This window comes from Felis catus, chromosome F1, assembly GCF_018350175.1.
Source record: "Felis catus isolate Fca126 chromosome F1, F.catus_Fca126_mat1.0, whole genome shotgun sequence".
In the NCBI taxonomy this organism is placed as follows: domain Eukaryota; kingdom Metazoa; phylum Chordata; class Mammalia; order Carnivora; family Felidae; genus Felis; species Felis catus.
This window is the reverse complement of record NC_058384.1, coordinates 22,080,577-22,104,136: the sequence shown is the minus strand read 5'-3', so window position 1 is coordinate 22,104,136 and position 23,560 is coordinate 22,080,577. Positions and strand designations below refer to the sequence as shown.

The 23,560-nt window shown below is 40.3% G+C and overlaps 1 protein-coding gene across 1 annotated transcript; it reads left to right on the top strand.

Annotated features, from left to right (window-relative positions):
* The first annotated feature begins 6,064 nt into the window (after positions 1 to 6,064).
* PRG4 (proteoglycan 4) lies at positions 6,065 to 23,556 on the top strand. Its single transcript, XM_045049138.1, has 14 exons — positions 6,065 to 6,204; positions 6,781 to 6,879; positions 9,438 to 9,560; positions 10,816 to 10,935; positions 13,502 to 13,648; positions 14,161 to 14,283; positions 15,766 to 17,807; positions 18,104 to 19,181; positions 19,861 to 19,938; positions 20,772 to 20,908; positions 21,187 to 21,343; positions 21,816 to 22,013; positions 22,474 to 22,599; positions 23,356 to 23,556. Exons 2-14 carry the CDS (start codon positions 6,807 to 6,809, stop codon positions 23,451 to 23,453), a joined length of 4,500 nt encoding a protein of 1,499 aa, XP_044905073.1. The 5' UTR covers positions 6,065 to 6,204; positions 6,781 to 6,806; the 3' UTR covers positions 23,454 to 23,556.
* The last annotated feature ends 4 nt before the right edge of the window (positions 23,557 to 23,560 follow it).

The window sequence follows — 23,560 nt, the reverse complement described above, 5'->3', positions numbered from 1 at the left end:
TTGGAATGACTCAATGAAATGTCTTCCACACTGTCTCTTGGGAGACTTCCCTCCTGTCCCACCTATCTGTGGTTCTTCAACCACACCCAGGCTTTGCTCCCACTCTCCGAATTTCCCATTTCCCAAGTATTTGTCACCCTGAGTTATTGTAGCACCCCAATTCACTTTCATACACTTAGTTATGTGGAAGTTAGTCATGTTTTTAGCTACTGGAAAATAAATTTGTAATGATTTTGTCTGAACTGTCACACAGTACGCTTTCTTGGCATCTGGAATCCAGGTAAGGTAGACTGGAATGAGCACAATGCTACAGCGAGAAGTGCCAGAAAACAGAGATATGACGGCAAAGGGGCCATTAGGAGAGGGACAGTAAACTTAACGTTGATTCGAATGCACAGAATATCAATACCGTTGATGTACAAAAAGAAACTATGCCAGATATTAAAAAAAAAGGAGGAGGCTACAAAATGAATAAGATATAAACATTCTGGAACCTTAAGAAGTTTCTGACCTAGTGAGAAAGATGGATATTAAATGTGAAATCCCATTGAGAAATACAAATATAGTTACGTAGGAGCACAAAGAAAATACTTATTAACCCTGCATATTATAGCACATGGGTCATGGAACTGGTTAAAATCATGGGCTTTGTAGACAAGCCTGGGTTAAAATACTTACTTTAGCATCTACTGGCTGTCTAGTTTTGTGTTCTTAAGCAAGTTACCGTCCCAAAGGTAAAATGGGTTTAATACTAATAATTGTCTCATAAGATCACGTGTGAGGCTCAATGAACTTCATACACATGTGCCATGTAAGTGGTCAACACATTCCCTATTATTATTAGGTCACTAAAATGGTCTGCTAGAAAAAGCCTGTATTAGAATGATTATAAGGTCATTTTCTATCTTCTACACTTCAGTTCCATGCAAAAAGAAGTCAGATTTTCCAGGGCTAAAAAACAAAATAGGCAAGAAGAATGAAAAGGAGGAGCGATATCGTTTTGCCAACTATCACGGTCTTTGTCTTATTGCCCCTGTTCCTGGCTGTAGGAGACTTCAGATCCCAGATTACATGCCATCAACCTTCTGTGAAGAATTCCTTGAGTGCAGCTGGCACTTCCTCATCCAGGGTTCCATAGCAGTTTGTCTACAGTTCTTGAATGGTAACCATACCATAATCATAATACCCACAATTTATTGAGCACATGTCACTATTATTCAACATAATTCGCTCTCATCTCCGATGCATCTCTGCAATGCCAAATAATAATGGGAATTACTGCTCCCACTCTGCAGGCAAGGAAACTGAGGACTAGATAAGTCAAGAGAATTGGATAAGGTAGCAAATCTTGAGGCTAAGATTTGAACAGTGGTCTGACTGATGCCAAAGCCCAATTTCAGTGGTTCACCACGTTGCTTCCTCTTTTCCACATATGATTTGAACTATTGATTTAAATGTCTGACTCCCAGAGCAAAAACTCTGAGAGACCAGAGGCTCTTTCTTGCACATACATGTATCTCCAGCAACTCATACTAGAGCTGGCATATAGTGAGCACTTTTTGCTCACCAAAAGAATTGTATGACAAAATCAATAAATTAACTCTTATTCTTAGACATTCAAAAGAGGCAGCACATCTCAGTTCATGGATTAAAGGCCTCGACATGGATTTTGTTATTGATCTTGTGATTTTGCTCAATTCATTAGTTTTTACAGTTTTTTGCAGATTCCTTAGGATTTTCTACATACACAATTATGTCATCTACGAGTGAAAATAGTTTACTTCTCCCTTTCCAATGTCAATAGTTTATTACCAAGAGTTCATTCGTTACATTGCTGTACAGAATACAAATCAAATTTTAGAATACAGCCCTTTAAATAGTTGGGAATTTCAGGGGCGCCTGGTGGCTCAGTTGGTTGAGCATCTGACTTCGGCTAAGGTCATGATTTCGTGGTTGACAAGTTCGAGTTAGAGCCCCACGTCGGGCTCTGTGCTGACAGCCTGGAGCCTGCTTTGGATTCTGTGTCTCCCTCACTCTCTACCCCTCCCCTGCTCATTTTCTGTCTCTGTCTCAAAAATAAATAAACATTAAAAAATTTTTTAAATAGTTGGGAATTTCCTAAGATTTCTATGTTAAGGTAATATCTAAGTTGCTGTAATGAAAAGACCCCAAATTAGAGCTGTCCAAATAAAATGCAGTTTTATTTGCTTTTATACAACTCTCTTGACTTGTCCAGAGAAAGGGAGTGCCTGTGAGTTCCATAAACGGTGCTATTCCCAGGCTGCCATCCTTGTCTGCACGATGAAGGCTGGTCTCTGAAGCCTGCCCTCCCTTTTGCAAGAACAGAGGAAAACAGGAAGTCCAGATGAAGTGATTTTCTGTTGGGAAAGTAGAGTGGAAGCTGTGCATATCTCTTCTATTCACATTTTGTAGGAGGAAATGCTGTCATCTGACCACACATTACTGAAGAGGAAGCTGGGCAATATAATGTCTCGCTGGGCAGCTAGAAAAAGGTACAAAAGATGGGGAGCAGTTATGCGACTGCCACACCCTTCCAAAGCAAATGCAATAATACTTTTCTTACCTAATGGTCAGACTTTGGATCAACATTCAGAGAAAAAGCCACAGCCCTTTCCAGTATGTGAAAATGCCATAAACAGAGCATACAGAGGTAGTCCCCAGATCCTGGTCACTGTTCCCCGTGAGAGGAGAGGAGCCATTCCACTTCTAGAGTGCTCTAACAGCATTGTGAGCAAAACGAGGGCAATCAAGAGCAAGACTGCATCTGTGGTTTTCCCCTGGCATGCTTCAAATTTTCCTAGGCTGCTGCTGGAAGAAAATGAAACACATCAAAGATGTGGAAAGATGGAGAGAAGCCACTAGGTACAGACACAGTGGTTACAGGGCAAAGTGACGACTAATGGCAGGGATGGAGACAGCACACCAAGGAGAAAGCACAGTCTGGGATAATTTAATGCAGAGCAAATATCCCTAAGCACATTTGAGTGTTCTCTGAAGGCATCACTGTGTTGCTGCCAACCACAGAAATTGACACTTGTGAGGAGGAACTGTGTGAAGGTCGTCTCTAGAAGATGAATATCGGCCCCAGTATTATTTACATCCTCCCCATCTCTCTTCACTTTCCTCTCCCCATCTCCCCCTACCAAAAACCAATCCTAGGATAATTTTCATCCCAATTAAATGAGATTTAGGTGACCATTAAAAAAATACCTTTAATGAGAAAAGAGATCTCAACGAGGGTACCTATCACTTAATGGAATGATTGCTGTGTGATCAATAAGGAAGGTTAAATGGTCCAATAGTCACAAAACGATGCATTTAGTCTACATGATAAAGCTATATTTAGTAGACAAAATTAAAATGCTTCCGTGGCTTAAAGGCAAACTTTACTTACCCAAATAGTCTCACTACCCATAGAATTATGCAAATCAGGTATTTATAAGCTGAACTTCATGAACTTGACATTTAATGAAGGATTTCATTCTTTTCCATACTTCATTATGCGGACAAAATATATTTGATGAAAATGAGAATGCATTAATGGATATGTTTAAAGTTATTATTGGTCACAATTGTGTGTGTGTGTGTGTGTATGTGTGTGTGCGTGTGTGTGTGTGTTTTGCTTTGTCAGTTTTCCAACTTTAGAATAGAACCTGGACTTCAGAGCAAGTGTTACGAGAGCAGATTTTTTAATCATTTTAAGAATGTCATTTGCATCATTGTAAGATTTGTCCAAAGAAGAAAAGTGGTAGAATAGATAACTCTAAAATGCAATAATCAGAAAGCAATCTATATTTGTTTTAAGAATATGTGTCTGTGTGTATATGTATGTCTAATATTCTTGGTATTCCCAGAATTTTGAACAACTAACAAGGGAACTGACTTGGTCTGACTTGAAACTAACAAGGTCTGACTTGAAAAAGTTACAAAGCTTCTAGCTCCTTTACCCCTCTTGACCTCAGTAAAGCTAAGCAGAGAATTTGGTTCAGTTCCAGCCAACAGGATCTTTTATACATCCACTCTGTAACGATTAGTGATTTTAAGGAACAGAAAGTATCTTTAGCCAGCTTCAGCCCCAGAGGGGGAGTCTGCCATAAAGATACAAACAAGGAGGCATGTGGGAGTCAGGAACAAGGAATGACCAAGACTAGAAGGCTATCAGAGCTCTCTCATTTGCACCTCTTGATTCATAAGGATTTTTTCTGCTTCTTTAGCCCATGGACAGAAGTTTACATATTACAGGCCTACATGGACAGACTTGTCATCTCCGAATTACAGTTCCAAATTTCCAGGATAGGAAACCATGTTGGCCCAATTTATTTCAGGTTTCTTCCCCTCATCCTACCAGCTATAGTTGTTGTGGCAAAATCACATGTGTGAAAGTGGCTAAAAGGGAAATATCCCTACAGATGGAGAGGTAATTCCCAGAGGAAGGAGATTACTTAGAGGTGAACTGATAGTCTCTAAATTATCTTTTTATATTGTGTATTTAGCCCAGAATAAGCATTGTGGGAACCAAAGGGATGCTTATATTATAACCCCTGTCTTAATAAAGGTCACAATCTCATAAACCCACCTCTACAAATGAAGGAGTAAATGTTAGTGCTATGATTAAGTACTGAGTGATGGCGTTGATCCAAAGGGGCTGATTACAGTAGAAGCAAGAGGGAATTTAAATGAAGAGACACGGGTTCAGATCTTGGCTCTGGCTTCTACTCCTTATGTATCCTCCATGGGTCACAGATTTTTCTTTGTGGTCTTCATTTTATTCGTAAAATGTGGAGGATTATATTTAACTCAAAGGCATCTTGTGATGCTTCAATGCAGTCCCCAGCTAGTTTACATGTATCTAGCACACAGCAGAATACAACAGTTTGGTTCCATGAGCTCGTGTTAAACACACAACCTCAGTGAAGCACTGGACTACGTGTTGGCAACAGAGGTAAGGCACGGGCGTTGGTTGTGCTTCGGGAAACCGCAGTCTGTGGGAGTGAGATTGTAGGGGATGGGGTGGTTGGGAAGGAGACAAATGAACAGATTATTGCAGTGAAAGGTAGTACATTTGTTGACTATGATTCTTGATGTGGTTGGGGTTAATCTGGGCCTGTTTCGGGGAGGTACGAAGACACAAGCTCAGCCTTATGTAGCTAGATAGGATTTTAACAGGAACATTTCATATCAAACTGAGGTAAGACCTTGAGTGGAGCTGACTTAGCTCCACAAGATGATAGTTCACATTTTCTGTGGTAAGGAATCTAAATTAATAATTTAAAAGACCTTTTCCCAAATGCTGCTGTGCTTAAATAAAGGGGCGAAGGGAGATAGCTACGGTGTTTTTGTTTTGTTTTGTTTGTTTTTAATATAATTTATTGTCAAGTTAGCTAACATACAGTGTATATAGCGTGCTCTTGGTTTGGGGGGTAGATTCCCGTGATTCATCGCTTACATTCCATACCCAGTGCTCACCCCAACAAATGCCCTCCTCGATGCCCATCACCCATTTTCCCCTATCCCCCCCCACCCCACCCACCAACCCTCAGTTTGTTCTCTGTATTTAAGAGTCTGTTATGCTACAGTTTTGAAGAAGGTTTTTACATGGTAGGGGAAGCTAGAAAATCCACCCTTGCAGACCATCCACCTTCAGGCAATTAAGAGCCTATTTTCTGTGCTCGGTGAAAATGAAAATACTCAAGAAAGGAAATGTACATTTGATTTAATAGCATAAGTTAAGAAAAGTTGGACCACAATCTAACAGTAGACAAATTTCAAAATCACTCTTTGCTGGACTTAACTGGGGGGGCGGGGGGGGGGGGCGGGGAGGAAGAAGTGATACCCACACTTGACTATTTTGAAGCTGCTGCTTTGATACACTAGTCAGAAGTTGCCAGAGCTATTTACCATCTCAGAACAATTTGTTCACTTCACTCAGAAATTAGAAGTGTGTTTTGGCCAATAATCCTAAATTTATTTTGTAGTAGTCATTTTTCTTAATGGAAGTGTTTTCCAGATGTTGCCTAAGTCTAGTTGTCTGGGCCCTCTTCCAACAAATGAGGAAAGTTTGATTTCATAGCGTTGTCACTGTTGATTCTGTCTAACCTTTGGACTAATTGGTTCATCCCAATATATTTGCACTGATATATAAGACTTCCAGAACATTGGAAAAACTCACTATTGCTTTTACGGGTAAGTGTCAAAGTTAACTCGCTTCGTGGAATTAAATGTGTTTTCAATTCAATAGGGCTATGCTTTATTAAAGAAGTTTGAGAACAGTTTTTAAGGACAGGAGTAGGAAAGTTTTGAAAAGGATCACAGCTACACAATACACCTGTTGGAAGCTTACAAATTTATATGGAGAGTTAAGAGAAAGTTGGAATGATCACTCCTGTGTTTGTTAAATTAAATTTTACTGAAGCTGGTTATTTTTTCCCTGTAAGCTGGGATTTCAACCTTGCACTGTAAGTATATACTACACTTTAAATGGAGTTTGAGATAGGGCTGTTTTTCCTTTGGGAGAATTCTAAGGTATTAACATGGACCATAACATGATTGAGATGGTGACTCACGATTTCTTCTGCATAAGATGGTGAAATATTTACAGTAGAATTAAAGCTCGTTATCTTTAAAAGTCATGTTTCAAGAGTGGGATGGTTTTATCATTAAACCGCATTTTAAAAGTTACCGAAACACCGTAAGTAACATGGGCATAAATTAGTGGTGAGATTAAAGAGCAGTTTTCTGATGCTTTTCTTTTCTTTTCAGTGAGGTCTCGGTACCTGGAAACAGACATGGAGTGGAGAATACTTCCCATGTACTTGCTGCTGCTTTCTGTTTTCTTGATTCAGCAAGTTTCTTCTCAAGGTAGCTTAACCACCAAAAAGACTTATTTAACAACTGTTGCTAATCATTCTGTTTTGACTATTATGACAACAAAAGAAACAGATTTCTGAAAACGTACATTTGTTTGAATTTAATGTATAGTATAGTTTTAAAATTATGTAAAAGCATATGCAACATTTCTAAGCATTTTGGAATTCTTACTTTTTCTCATGTCTTATGAAACCTTTCAAGTTTGGAGCTTTTCTATAGACTAATTTTTGTACTCATTTTTGTGGTGACTCCAAAAGCTAAAAAAGAAACCACGGACACATGATAAAACTGTGCTATTGTGATACAGTATCATCAGATGAACTGAAAAGAATGACGTTTAAATGGCATGTAATTTTTGCTCACATGTTTCCAGTAAATTTAATGAGTATTTTACATCAAATAAATTATTGCTAGCTTCTTTCAGGATCTGTAGAACTAGGCACCATGGTACAGTGAGCATTGACAATGTTTCAAATGGCCTTGGATTAATCTTGAAAGTGCTCTGTTTCTTACAAGAACTATTCATCCAGGAATGGGCTCTACTTGTGTGAATGTCATCTTATATTATAATATTGAACTATTCACAGTACTCTAAAAACTGTCCTGGATGAACAGTTCTTGTCATTGACATTTAGAGAATGTTAAGATATATCCAGTACAATCACCTTAGCAAATGTCTCTAGCATGCGATCAAAGTTGAATAATGGCAATAATACTGAACATCGGATTTTCATATCCCTGTTTTTCTTTGATAAGCAAAACCTGAGAGAAGAAAAATCAAGGTGCATGCTTGTTATGGTGAAATTGCATTTATAAAATAGGCATTTCCAGGAAAATAGTTAAAATTCCCATAAACCTAAGCATGAGAGATAATCTCCTGACGTGGACATAGTTTCCGAATCACTAAGATAAGATGGAAAAACACATGGAAGCACATGTGAACGTTTAATAAGGAATCATGGCCTCTACACTATCTTTAGACTCCTCTGCTGTCTTACGATAGCATTACAAGGCTCACAACACTGAGAGCATTTCCTAATCTACCTTTCCTCTGGAATAAGATCAGTTGTGCTCCAAGATGGTTTTACTCTCCTTTAAATGAATGAATGTAAAATTATCTTTAAAATTAACAGTGGTAAAAGTAGGACAATCAGTCTATGAAAATAAACTTTTCCTATAAAGATAATTGATTTCCTCATTCAGAAATCTGCTAATTAGGAAAGAATAGACTTTAATGTTGTGTTGTCTGCTTTTCTCGCCTTCTCAATTTCTCATTCTCTTTTTCCTTATATATAATATATGTATTTATATACATACACTATATATGCGTTTTTGTATGTATTGTGCACATATGTACGCAAAAGTTGAAAGTTGTCCTAATATCTACTATTTTCTTTGCATGTGAAGACTTTCAGTTTCCCAGACTCATTATTTTGAGATTTTTTCAGTGTGTTTCAACGTCCCTCTATGGATTTAGGACATTGCACCTGCCAATTTCTATTCCAGAGACGGATTCGATTGTTACGTTTCTGTGGTTTTCTCTCTCAGGAAGGTGTTTTCCAAATGACTTTCAGAAATATATTTGAGGATAGCTATGCTTTTGTTCATATTGTTGTTTTTTTCACCCAGAATAACTCTGACCTTTATATTCATGCCCAGATGCTATTTGAACAGTTATTTATTTTGCCTTCTCTGTATCTGTGGTTGTAAACATCTCACTTCCTCAACATTTAAAGAACCGGTTATCCTCACCAGTAAAAGGAGGAAGCCTAGGGAAGTTTTTGCTGGCCTAACCAGCTTGTTTTAAACTCAACATGAGGGATGAGAGGCAATGTGATTGGGTGGGAATAGTGTTGGCTTTAGAATCAGATATATCAGAGTTCAAGTTCTAGGTGACCATGTTACTTATTATCCAAATCAGGACACTTCGGAGAGTGAAAGAGGTCAGTATGAATAATTTATAGGTAACACATATTTATTATAGGTATTATAGGTAACACAATTTATCTGTAATACATATATCCTGGAACCATTAACTAACTAGGTATTCTTGAGCTAGTTATTAAAATCTCTGTGTTTCAGCTGCCTTATCTCTCAAAAGGGGCTACTAATACCCTCCTGGTAACATTTTCATAAACATTAGAGATAACATATGACTGAGTGTCCAGCACAGAGATACAGAGATGCTCAATAAATGTCAACTAGCCATCATTTTAGCTGCAGCCTCAGTTGAGCTGTGGCCGCTCTCCGCACCACAACTCCCCAACCCCACTACTGCCCGAATATCACCCTCTTTATGCAAAGCCATTACCTTTGCCTCATTTTCAAAAGTGTATTTATCTTCTCAGTCTGGTGAAGAATGAAGTGGCATGATCAAGGTCACATCAGAGATCAGGCAAAGATCACCTGGACCCATTGCTAACCATCATCCCCAACCTTTTCCAATTGATAAAATTCTCCCTGACCAAATGGCTTTGTCCTCCTCATTAGACCCCTCCCTTTCTGTAAAGTGGTTTGGCCATGTTTACCCTAGTATTGTATAATTGTAGATTTACCAAGCTGTGCAGGGAGATGTGGGGAAGGGTATTCTAGAGATGCCACCTGCAACTGTGATTATAACTGTCAACACTACATGGAGTGCTGCCCTGATTTCAAGAGAGTCTGCACTGTGGGTAAGTCCTGACAGCTAGTGTCTCCCCTGCCAAGCAGCACTGTTCTGTGAGTCCCCTTGCAGCCCCTTCCAGTGCTGTTTCCACACTACTGCGCTTCTTTTTGCTTAAATGCCTTTCCCTTCCTTGCATAAATGTTGCAGCGTGCTGTACCTAAGGATGGTGTCAAAGCTCGTGACTCTTGGGGGAGGGATGAGGAGGGGAGCCTGGAACTCTGACAGGTGCACAAGGTTATTGACTAGTCCAAGTAAAATATCTTGTTGTAAATAGAGAATGCTGTGACTCAGGAGTCATCAAGTAAATAGTAAGGAGTACTATTCACTTACCAATCAGAGATATAACTGCTTAGTGATGGGGTTCTTCCATAGCTTCATCAAAAGAATCCATGGATATAAAATAATCTTATCTACTGTTTGACTGTTTGATATAAACATGTTTCTAAATTGTCTGAAAAAAGTCACTTAAAGTACGAAGCATTAGTGTCTTATGAGGAATTTCAGTTAGAACCCAAAGGGTCGGAATTTTAAGTGATGGGTGGTATTTCACCTGAACGCATTTTTAGATCATTTTGTTAACACGGGCATTTCATATCCAATTTATGAAAATTATCATTAAAAGTGGTTCAAACTTATGTTTAGTTTAGAATTTGTATGTGAAGTTGATAAATATACTGCTGTACAATTATGTGTTGTTGAAGGTGATAATTTCAAACAGGCTTTGGTAAAGTTATTGTGTCTCTAACCAAGGCTTATTTTGAAATGAGCAAGTATAATCCATGCCACGGGATTAGGCTGAAATCTTTGAACGCCACATGTTGCCCAGTTCATCATAATAAAAGTCTCTGCATTATAAATGATTTCTGAGCCTAAACAGTGACCCATCTATATTATGCCAGCTCTTTGGAATATTGCAGGATCTGAACATTCACTTAATAAGCATCTATTACAAAGCAGTGGTGTGACATGGAGAGGATGGGGGGATTACAGATGAAGGGTTCCCACTTTTCCATTGTCCGTATGTGAAATGACTCAGCACTGGGGTGTCTCTTAGAGTCTTGAAAGGCAAGAGAAGCTTCCCTGAGGCACCATATTTCCTTCCTGACTCCTCCACTTAGAAAACCGTGTATTTTCCAAATTTCAAATAAAAGACTCAGAAATGCACTTTTGGAAGTCTAGGCAGCTGTAAGGTGGGAAATGGCTATCAGTACATGGGTGTGGCTGCATAATCAGTAATCTATGTTTTGTTTTGCTCTGGATAGAGCTTTCCTGTAAAGGCCGCTGCTTTGAGTCCTTTGCAAGAGGGAGGGAGTGCGACTGCGACTCGGAATGTAAGAAGTATGGCAAGTGCTGTTCCGATTATGAGAATTTTTGTGGAAAAGGTAAGCATCGTGGTATCAGTCAGCGCCTCTCAGTACAGCCCAAGCTATGCACCTACCTTAGCTTTGCTGATAATGTCCAATATGCACTCCACCCAAGGACTTGATTTTACTAGCACAAACCATTTCATATTAATTTTGCTTCACCAAGATGAATTGACGAAGGAAAGCCTCTTCCAACAGCACTGCCTGGTTCTGCCAGTCTCCAGGAGCTCCAGAGATCGCTGGTTGAGGAATAGAGAGGATAGGGGCTGAGTGCACATACTTTTTCCTCAGGTGTGGTTCAATTTCAGGTGCAATTAACAGTAACCAGCTCATTTCAGGATTTCTTGTTTCACCCTAACAGTGCTGACCCCACAAAGTCAGCAGTCCTTTGAGTTAGCTGTGCTTTTGGCTTCAGAGTTTTTGAGTGTATATTGAAGGACAGAATGACACAGCTTCTCTAAACTAGTAAATTTAGGAGTTTGATTAAAGACACTAAAGTTAGCGAGAAGTTGTCAACCGTCTGTTGTATGTCCCTTCTCATCTCTGGAGCCCATGGTCATCTCTGTCTAAATCCCTGTGTGTGACAGAGTCAATAAATAGGGATATTGCTCCATTTTTAAATCCTCCTCTCTGGTTATAGGTCCTGGAGAACTGATCTGAGAGTATAATAAAACTTCAGATTTTCCAAAACAGTTTAAAAAGACTTAAATAATGAATTCCTTTCTTTACCAAATGTTTATTCTTAAATTATACTTTGTTGAAACAATGATATTTGTGAAGGTAAAAGTGAAAATAAGCATTGCTTGCATAATCTTATTCTATTTAAACAAGACTGTACGTCCTGCTTCTTTTGAACAGTGGAGAAATAGGGTAAAAAAACTGTTTATCAGCATAGTTGAGGGATATTTCTTAACTGTTCAATGTTTTCATTGGAAAGCAGTCCAAAAATGATGGAGACAACACCCTCATAATCAAAAACTGAGTGTGGAGTTCCTGCAGCTTTCAGAAGGACCCATGATGGAGGATACATATTTATTCATTGCCCTGATAATGGTTTTGGCTGTGAAACAAAAAAGAATTTATTTTGGATGGAAGATGAGTGGGAAGGAAGGTTGGGTAGAGAGTGATGAAGCATTGAAAGAACGTGCTAAAGACCATACTACTGGGTGCTGGGTCAGATTACTTGAGGTTTAAGTAGGACTCAACAACAAATTTGATGAAGGTCATGCTTCGTTTACAGAATTCACAAAGATAGTCAGGGTCTCAAGTGAAAATAATGGAACCACCCAGAGCTTCAATACTTCATTTTTTACAAATAACAACTGAACCATCTTAGGACACACCTCTTAGTTGTTTTGGGATTGCTATAGACATGGCTGGTAGGCATCTATACATTTCAAAATCATAGCGTTCCAAGCACTGAAAAAATGTGGGTGAGAAAACAGTCCAAGAGGTTGTTTGGCTCAAGATTATGAGCTAGTACATGGCAGAACTGAGCTGTTTGGGGGAAGACAGAGGAAGGTGTGGGGTGGTCAGCTCACGGAGACTGCACGGGCAGGAGTTTCTGGGATGTTTAGTCAGAGCAGCAGGATTTATCACAACTCCCTCTACCCAGAGCATCTCATTGTCCTCCGCTTTCTTATCCTCTAGAAGTCCCTTTCCTTTTCTTCTGGTTCCTAATGATCAAAACACGTCCCTTGTCTTCTCTTCTAGACACAGAAAGGGTAGGAGGACGGGTGAGAAAAGGTTTCAAAGATACACACCAAACCATTAACAGTTGTTTAACTTGGGGAAGGGCAACACATTTTGAGAAAAGCATAATGTGAAGGTGTGAATTGTTTACAAGACTAAATATTCATGTACAGCTTTTGTAATTAGAAAGAAGAAAGGTGGATTGGCATCATTTTATTTAAATGAATATGAAAACAGGACAAATGTACTTATTATATTTCTCTTTGTGAGAGCACAAATACCTGTCATTCACATGCAGTAATTATTTTTACCATCCTAGAAGATTGGCATAAGGTATGGAGTTGAGTTGAGGGGTTTTTTTTTGTTGTTGTTGTTGTTGTTTTGTTTTTGTTTTAGGAGAGAGAGAGAGAGAAAGATTGGGAGAATCTTAAGCAGGCTCTATGCTTAGTGTGGAGCCTGATGCAGGGCTCGATCCTATGACCCTGGGATCATGCCCTGAGCTGAAATCAAGAGTCGGATGCTCAACTGACTGAGTCACCCAGGTGCCCCTAGAGTCAGGTATTTTTTAGGCAGAGAAACACCTTCAGAAATCATCTAGAATAAATATCTCAATATGCAGATCTGAAAACAAAATTCAAGAAGGGTTAGTTCATTTGCCCAAGGTCACAAGGGTAGAGACTTGCAGGGCTAGGGCTGGAATTCAGGTTTATATTTTATAGCAATGCTCCTCAGATTAATCACTTTGCGGTAATTAGTGTTAGGCTAAGGGCCTGCCTACACTGGTTTTCACCAGCCTCTATTCTTGAAGCCAGATGCGTCCATGCCTTTCACAGTTAAGAGTTGCTGATGAATGTCAACAAGATGTTAACTGACTTGTCTCGCTTGGCCTCAGTGCATAATCCCCCATCACCATCTTCAAAGACTGTACCTCCAGCTCCAGGAGCATCTCAAACCATCAAATCAACAACCAAACGTTCACCCAAATCACCAAACAAGAAGAAGACTAAGAAAGTTATAGAATCAGAGGAAATAACAGAAGGTAGGAAGATAACAGATGTAATAAAAGGTTTTGAGATGGACTAAGCTGTAGGTGAACTACTTTTAAAAGACTCTTCATAGAAAAAGGGAATCATATGAGTCATGAAAGGCTTATTACACTTTTTAAAAAAGTGTGTTTTAAGTCAAAGTTTAGGCCAAATTATAAACCCTCAGATACTTTTCTTACAACTGAACCCAGCATGGGTGTAGGTTACAGTAATCAGAAGACAAATCTCACTGGGAAAAAAAAGCCCAGATCTTCTGCAGAATAGATTCTGTGAGACATGGGGAATTTGAGAGAAAGTAATATATATTGCTAGTATCTGTGATAAGCTTAGCTACCTGGCTTTTAACTGACAAATTTAAAGAGCAGTTGATCATATTACTGATAAATTAAAAAAGCAGAACACGGACATTTGCAGAGCAGTCAACAACATTTCTCATTGTATTTGGACTGGCGTTTTTTGCTTTCAATTGCAGTTGGTGTGATCAACCTTTTTATTTGATTTATAGAACATTCTGTTTCTGAAAATCAAGAGTCTTCTTCCTCCTCTTCCTCTTCCTCTTCAACTATTCGGAAAGTCAAGTCTTCCAAAAATTCAGCTGCTAATAAAGAATTAAAGAAGAAACCCAAAGGTTTGAGCATTGATAAAGATCAAAGACTATATCAATGCCATATTAAAAATAATTCTCTAAAAGCAATGCGTGTTGGTAGAATGGTTTGAGGACATTTCAATACTTGGGGCATGTATAGATTTGTAAAAATAATTTGTAAAAATTATTTTAGAAGATACTAATGAGAACTTCCTATAGGAAACTAGTGCAGAGCAGCTAAGAAAGCACTCTTAAAACCAAGGATAAGAAGATGGCTATAGCAGCAGCTCTGGAAACACAGGATGGCACCGGAGATGATTATTTATGGTTTTTGATTTTCATTCCTGTCTACCTGATATCATTTTTCTTTCTTCTCCTTCCTCTGTGTTCCTTGTGGTTTTTGCTTTCCCTTTTATTTTTCCTTATTTTATTTTGCACACATTTATATGCTGCTTTAAGTGTTTTAAAACGTTAATCCATTAAAGTCTCATACACATCTCTGGGAAAGGCAATATTATCCACGTTTTACAGATGCTTTTTATTATTTTTCTAATAAATTATGTCATATCTGGCTGATTTTTTTTTTTTTTTGTAGTAGAGACTGTCCCACAGAGTAGGCTATTACCTCCTAAAAAAAGATTCCTTTTGTTCTTTTTTTTTTTTTTAATTTCCTGAAATTCTAAAATACATTCTCTTTCTCCAGGAAATACTGAATATTGGATACTGGAGTTTCAAAGAACTCTATTTCCTGGGTGGTTGTTATTTCCCCTGAAGCCTTTACTCTGGCAGAATAGCCAAAGAGTCTTTGAACCATCCAGAGTCTTGCATACAATGCAAGTGCAATACATGTTTGTTAAATGGAACTCCTCTCAGGGATGAGCTCTTGATGTGCTCTTTGGGTAGCTGCTAGGAGAAATCCTGTTCAACAAGGTCTTTGGCTGCCATGGCATCCTAATCCCCTCTCTGTATCCCCTGGGCTGCTGAGTTTAGGTGGGCAGAGGAAAGGGAAGAGCTAACAGCTGCGTGTATGGAAACAGATTAGTAGGGACCGCTGGAGTGACTGGAACAGATTCCTGGGGTGTAGTTGTAGAGGCTTCCGAGGCCAATTGGTACAGTTAATCTTGAAGATGTTGGAACTAGGTTTCCAGAAGGAAGAGTGCAGCACTCAACAGTGTGAAGTAAAAGGAGTGGAGGAAGTGAGAGGCAAAGAACATTAATATAAAGAGATGAATTCGTGTAGTTGATCATGTTGGTAATTTCAAAGTTGCCACTTGTTTCTATACATTAATAGTATAGACTTTTACTTGTGCTTTTTCATCCCTTCTTATCAATTCCCTAAAATAGCCCAATCAGATAAGTTAATCATTTCCCATTTTACAACAAATTAATGAATTACAGGTTAGCAATTTGCCTACAGATAAAGCAGTTTGATCAGCTATCAACACAGCTAGCTGGTAAGGACGAGCTCTTTAGGTCACTATGGAAAACTATTCAAAAGTAAAAAATGTGCATTTTTTTTTCTAGTAAAAGATAACAAGAAGGAAAAAACTCCTAAAAAGAAACCTAACCCTGAACCACCAGTTGTAGATGAAGATGGAAGTGGACTGGACAATGGTGATGTCAAGCTCACCCCGACTCCTGACATTCCTACCACCCAACGCAATAAAGTTACCACACCTCCCAAGATTACAACAGTCAAACCGACAAATCCAAAACCCAGTCTTCCACCTAATTCTGATACACCCAAAGAGACATCTTCAACAACGAGTGAGGAGACAGCAGTTAAAACTAAAGAGACTCCTATAACGAATAAACAGACTTCAAATAGAGAAAAAGAGAAGACTACTTCACCTAAAGAGAAACAAAGTGCAGAGAAAATACCTGTTAAAGATTTTATACCCACATCCAAAGCTCCTAGTACATCTACACCAAAAGCTGAAACTACAACCAAATCTCCTGCTCCCACCACCACCAAGAAACCTGTTCCCACTACCCCCAAGAAGCCTGCACCCACCACCAAAGAGCCTGCACCCACCACCCCCAAGAAGCCTGTACCCACCACCAAAGAGCCTGCACCCACCACCCCCAAGAAGCCTGCACCCACCACCAAAGAGCCTGCACCCTCCACCCCCAAGAAGCCTGCACCCACCACCAAAGAGCCTGCACCCTCCACCCCCAAGAAGCCTGCACCCACCACCAAAGAGCCTGCACCCACCACCCCCAAGAAGCCTGCACCCACGACCAAAGAGCCTGCACCCACCACCCCCAAGAAGCCTGCACCCACGACCAAAGAGCCTGCACCCACCACCCCCAAGAAGCCTGCACCCACGACCAAAGAGCCTGCACCCACCACCCCCAAGAAGCCTGCACCCACGACCAAAGAGCCTGCACCCACCACCCCCAAGAAGCCTGCACCCACGACCAAAGAGCCTGCACCCACCACCCCCAAGAAGCTTGCACCCACGACCAAAGAGCCTGCACCCACCACCCCCAAGAAGTCTGCTCCCACCACTCCCAAGGAGCCTGCATCCACTACCACCAAAGAACCTCCACCCACAGCCCCCACGGAGCCTGCACTCACCACTCCAAAGGAGCCTACACCCACTGCCCCCAAGGAGGCTGCACCCACCACCCCCAACAAGCCTGCTTCTATTACCACCAAGGAACCTGCACCCACAGCCCCCAAGGAGCCTGCACCTACCACCCCCAATAAGCCTGCTCCTACTACCACCAAGGAACCTGCACCCACGGCCCTCAAGGAGCCTGCACCTACCACCCCCAAGGAACCTGCACCCATGGCCCCCACGGAGCCTGCACCCACCACTCCCAAGGAGCCTGCATCCACAGCCCCCAAGGAACCTGCTCCCAGCATTCCCAAGGAGCCTGCACCCACCACTCCCAAGGAGCCTGCACCCACAGCCCCCAAGGAACCTGCTCCCAGCATTCCCAAAGAACCTGCACCCACAGCCCCCAAGGAACCTGCTCCCAGCATTCCCAAGGAGCCTGCACCCACCACTCCCAAGGAGCCTGCACCCACAGCCCCCAAGGAACCTGCTCCCAGCATTCCCAAGGAGCCTGCACCCATGGCCCCCACAGAGCCTGCACCCACCACTCCCAAGGAGCCTGCACCCACCACTCCCAAGGAGCCTGCACCCACAGCCCCCAAGGAAACTGCTCCCAGCATTCCCAAGGAGCCTGCACCCACAGCCCCCAAGGAACCTGCTCCCAGCATTCCCAAGGAGCCTGCACCCACAGCCCCCAAGGAAACTGCTCCCAGCATTCCCAAGGAGCCTGCACCCACAGCCCCCAAGGAACCTGCTCCCAGCATTCCCAAGGAGCCTGCACCCACAGCCCCCAAGGAACCTGCTCCCAGCATTCCCAAAGAACCTGCACCCACAGCCCCCAAGGAACCTGCTCCCAGCATTCCCAAGGAGCCTGCACCCATGGCCCCCACAGAGCCTGCACCCACCACTCCCAAGGAGCCTGCACCCACCACTCCCAAGGAGCCTGCACCCACAGCCCCCAAGGAACCTGCTCCGAGCATTCCCAAGGAGCCTGCACCCATGGCCCCCAACAAGCCTGCTCCTATTACTACCAAGGAACCTGCACCCATGGCCCCCACAGAGCCTACACCTACCACCCCCAAGGAGCCTGCACCCACCGTCCCCAAGGAGCCTGCACCCACCGCTCCCAAGGAGCCTGCACCCACCGCTCCCAAGGAGCCTGCACCCACAGCCCCCAAAGAACCTGCTCCGAGCATTCCCAAGGAGCCTGCACCCATCGTCCCCAAGGAGACTGCTCCCACCACCCCCAAGGAGCCTGCACCCACCGCCCCCAAGGAGCCTGCACCCACCCCCCCAAGGAGCCTGCACCCACCACCCCCAAGGAGCCTGCACCCACCGTCCCCAAGGAGCCTGCACCCACCGCTCCCAAGGAGCCTGCACCCACCGCTCCCAAGGAGCCTGCACCCACAGCCCCCAAAGAACCTGCTCCGAGCATTCCCAAGGAGCCTGCACCCATGGTCCCCAAGGAGACTGCTCCCACCACCACCAAGGAGCCCATCCCCAAACTTCTCAGGGAGCCCACTCCAGCTTCTCTTGAGACACCTGCTCCAACCAACTCAGAGGGCTCTACTACAACCACCATGGAGCCTCCCACTACTCCCGAAAACCCTGCTGAATCAACTCCTGAGTTTCCCAAAGAACCCACACCAAAGGCTCTTGAAAACAGTCCCAAAGAACCTGTTATACCTGTAACTAAGGCTCCTGGAGTGACCACACCTGAAATCACTACAACAGCTAAAGACAAAACAACAGAAAAAGACATACACATGACACCTGGAATTATAGCCGCTGTACCTACATCAACTCCGACAAAAGAAAAGACCACTGATTCCAAAACAAGAACAACCACACAAGTAACATCAGCCACATCGTCCAAAAATACTCCTCAAGCCACAACTCTTGCACCCAAAGTAATGACTACAACAAAAAAGGCAACTACATCTGAAGAGACTATGAATAAACCCGAAGAAACCACAGCTGCGCCAAAAGACAGAGCTAATCCTAAAGTGTCAACTCCTAAATCCCAAAAGCCAACCAAAGCACCAAAAAAGCCCACTTCTACCAAAAAGCCAAACACGAGACCTAAAGGGAGAAAACCAAAGACTACACCAACTCCCCCAAGGATGACTACATCGACAGTGCCCAAATTACACCCCACCTCTTCCACAAAAGCCATTCTCCAAACTACCACCAGCCCCAACCAAACACCTAACTCAGAAATAGTTGAAGTAAATCCAAATAAGGATGGAGATGCTGCAGGAGAAAAACCTCACATGATCCCCAGGCCCCCTGTGTTAACTCCTATATTTATCCCAGGCACGGATATCTTAGTGAGAGGATCCAATCAAGACATTGCCATCAACTCCATGCTTTCAGGTAACAAGCATCAGTTACTTTGTTTCAAAATTGGTAATGTTAACTTAAATTTATTTGGACCAGAATGCCAAGTTAGTATCACTCTATTGAAGTACATCATCTAGAATCCTGAACTTGTTAACTTGTGGAGTTTTACAGCTTCTCCATAGGTAAGCAGAGGAGTAATTGTAGTAAGGTTATTTGGTCTTTGGAAAATCATGTAATAACCTAGTGTGCTAGGAACTTAGTGCATCTGTGTCTATATGCAGACACAGTGTATAGAATGTCAAAAATACTTAAGTGGAAGTCTATCCTTAAAAGAGTATAACGCAAAGCAAAAACCTGCAATATTATTCTTTACCAAACCAAGTCTCAAAGGCAATCCGAACTGAAAAATGGAATTTTGTGTTGGGATCAAACATCCTATAATTATCTAATACATGTAGATAATGGGTAACCTGGCCTATTCCAATTCGTAACTTATTTTTATATATTACTTTTTGAATAATGATCACTTTTAAGTAAACCAATTATGAAATCTCTCTCTTCTTTTTCATTTTTGAAATACACACACCTCCCACTAGTCCCTTCAAAGGCTGAGGAAAAGGTGAACAGAGGAAAACAACACTGTGGGAGGATTTGAAAAGAATGTGAACACTTTTCGCATTTTCTTTTATCTTGGCTTAATTTTTTGTTTTAGATGAGACTAATTTATGCAACGGTAAGCCAGTAGATGGGCTGACTGCTTTGCGCAATGGAACGTTAGTTGCATTTCGAGGTGAGCTATGCCCGTATTTCTTTTTCTGCTCTTCATTTTGTTCTTGGCATTTGGGAGAACCAAAGAAAAGTGGAAGTTTGGGTTAAGCTTTCTGGAGGGAAACTGATTGATGAACGTACCTCACACAGTATTACGAGAACCTGAGAGTAATAACCAAAATATAAGATTAACAAAATTGGACATATTGGGAGAGACAAACAAAACAAAGAACTTGAAGAGATACTACTAAGATTTTTTTGTTCCATTAGAATGAAAAGGTAGTTCATAGTTTGATTTCGTATCAAATGAAATGACATCAGGATTTGTATTACCTGCTCTATTTTACTTGAAAATAACATCTTGATTGTGATGTTTTCTACAGTGCTACATTGTGTGTGAGTGTAACAGAGCAGCAGTTACTTCCTGTTAATTCTCTGCTGTGCCTTCTGCTGGTCCAGTCCTCTTATATTTTGATTAAATCTGACCGGAAACAAATCATAGACTAGCACAGTAGAGGCTAAAGAGATTTTGGCAGTCATTGAATTATAACTTCTTGGTTCTAAAAGGTAAAGAAATGGAGAGAGAAGTGACTTTCTGTTAAGTCACAAAGCCAGAAGTTTCTAGGGAAACTGGAAAATTAAAATATTTCAAAGGCTTGAACTTCAGACTTGAGAAATCTCTACTCTCAGAAATGTTCAAATACTAACTATACTAGTCCTCATGGTATTGACTAAACTTGTCATGTAATGCTTGTTTATTCAATCTGTTCTTACGATAGACTAAATTTTTTTTATTTTGGTTTCTTTATTGGGATTCATTCAGCTTATAGGCTGATAGATCACTTTCAATTTTAGGTCATTATTTCTGGATGCTAAGTCCATTCAGTCCACCATCTCCAGCTCGTAAAATTACTGAAGTTTGGGGTATTCCCTCCCCCATTGATACTGTTTTTACTAGGTGCAACTGTGAAGGAAAAACTTTCTTCTTTAAGGTAAGAAAAATATCTTTTTTCAGAGAAATCAGCAACAAGCTATTCTTTATTATAACAGCATAAATCAGCTTAACCTCTACTTCAGAAGGGTCTCCATATTTTATTAAGCTATTCTATCATCAAAATTTAATCTGAAAAGTTAACAACTTGGTAACATTACAGGCTAATTTATTCACTTAATGAAGTTAAAACTTTCTCCCTATATTTAAGTCTAAGAATGAATCCCTAACCTTTTTATTCCGAAGCTGTTAACATCATTTCCTCTGTTGAATTATCAGGATTCTCAGTACTGGCGTTTCACCAATGACATAAAAGATGCAGGGTATCCCAAACAAATTGTAAAAGGATTTGGAGGACTAAATGGAAAAATAGTGGCAGCTCTCTCCATAGCTAAATACAAGGAAAGACCTGAATCTGTGTATTTTTTCAAGAGAGGTATGTGTTACATAATTGACAAGATTACAAAACTTTTAAGAGTTGATTTGTCTGGGAAATTTTATTCAATATTTTCATTTATTACTGGGTTTACTGTCAAAAGATCTTTAATGGATGGCTGGAATCAGATATTTTCAATGAAAAAAATGAGGACAGGAAAGAGTATTTAGAGCTCTCAGCATACAAATTACAATTTCATTTGAATGTTCAGGTCCTTAATGTAAGTGTCATCATTTACTTTCAAACAAAGTTAAATATACAAATATACAATTTGTTGGTTTTGTTCATTCAGGAAGGATTTCAGGACTCAGTAATTATTTTATAATACCCTTGGGCTAATGGTCATTAATGTCTGGATATACTTTATGAAAGACCTTGATCATTTCCTCTATCTTGTAAAAGCTCTTTTCCACCTTTTTGGAGGATTAAGCTTAATTTTCATTATTATATGTGATTTTCTAATACATAATAGGTGGCGGCATTCAGCAGTATATTTATAAACAGGAACCCGTCAGAAAGTGCACTGGTAGAAGGCCTGCTATCAATTATTCAGTGTATGGAGAAACAACACAGGTTAGGAGACGTCGCTTTGAACGCGCCATAGGACCTTCTCAAACACACACCATCAGAATTCGCTATTCACCCATCAGAGTCTCTTATCAAGACAAAGGTAATGTTTCTCACTGTGTTAAAAATTCTTGCACATGAAATAGATGTAATACAGTTTCTTACAGAATGAAGCTTATTGAATGCAGTGACTAAATAGCTCTAATAATTTAAAGCGTATTGATGTACAACATCAATCCAACTCAGTGGAGGACCAGATCAATACTTTCTTTGTGTGTGTGAGTAAAGAAATGTTTATTCAGGTTTGTTCATTGTAATTAATACCACTTATCAGGTACCTCTTACCAAGAACATTACATACAAATCTGTAAACCTCAGAAGAGTCCTGTAAGGTAGGTATTTGTACCATGTCAGAGAGAGCAAAAACTAAGGCACTTAAGTTAAATAACTCACCCAAAGTAGTGCTACTAAGTCACCAAACTGCGATTCAAACCCAGGTCTGCCTAATGGCTGCTCTTTCCTATAGTACACTGCTTTTCAGTCTGATATCTTTAAATCTACAGGTTTCCTCCATAATGAAGTTAAAATGAGTTTATACTGGAGAGGATTTCCAAATGTGGTTACTTCAGCTATAGCACTGCCCAACACCAGAAAACCTGATGGCTATGATTATTATGCCTTTTCTAAAGGTAAGCTATTAAGTAAAATCTTCATAGGTTCTTACAGATGTGCTCTAATCTCTGAAATAATATAATTAAAGCAAAACCACGAGTGTTCAATGGTGACTAAAGATGAGAAGTTAAACTATACTTATTCTAATTGCTCTGAAAAAGAGAAAGTTTAGATTTTCACTTTATTTTCAATTGAACTGAATGTGCTACAATTCAATTCTGTACTATCCTTCATGAGATTAAAGCCTAGTATAATAAAACATATTACTTGAGTAAAACTGCTACTAAAAACAGTATTTTACTTCTACTGCCTGTGGCATTTATAGGAGGTCTTGTGCCACAAAATATTACCGATTTGCATCACTACACAGTCATGAAGATCACAAAGAAGTTGAGAAACTAACTTTATTAATTCAATTATATTACCTGGGGCACTTTTTCTTAGAAAAATTCAGAAATCTAAGTTATTCTACCTATATAAATGTCAAAAATATTTTTAAAGGATAAAACAAGTGAATAATTTTTTAGACTTAGTTTTTCTCAAATTCTTACCGTGAAAAAGGAGAGATGAACCTAATTTTATGGAAAGATGGTGAAAGGTCAGTATGGGAAAGCAATTTTCTTTTTGTAAATTCAAATTAATTAATCTAAACATTTCTGATATTAAATTGACAAACACTGTCTTTGAGTGTATTAATAAAAAAAAAAAACCCTATTTTTAGTTCAGGTGTTTTGTTTTCTTTTTAATTAAAAAAGGATTTCTCTTTTATTTAGATCAATACTATAACATCGATGAACCAAGTAGAACAGCAAGAGTCATTACTACTCGTTCTGGGCGGACCTTGTCCAATGTCTGGTACAACTGTCCTTAGACCCACGGGCAAAGGAAGAATCGACTAATTACAATGAAGAAAAAAATGAAAAATTTTGACACTGAAACACATTTTATTAATAAAGAATGTTGAGAGAAGCATACCGA

Bases quoted from the DNA above. Each gene is read 5' to 3' on its own strand.
- PRG4 (XM_045049138.1), top strand. From the start codon at position 6,807: ATGGAGTGGAGAATACTTCCCATGTACTTGCTGCTGCTTTCTGTTTTC. The intron at 9,561-10,815 runs GTAAGTCCTGAC...TGCTCTGGATAG, and splicing joins CAAGAGAGTCTGCACTGTGG to AGCTTTCCTGTAAAGGCCGC. The intron at 20,909-21,186 runs GTAAGAAAAATA...TTGAATTATCAG, and splicing joins GAAAAACTTTCTTCTTTAAG to GATTCTCAGTACTGGCGTTT.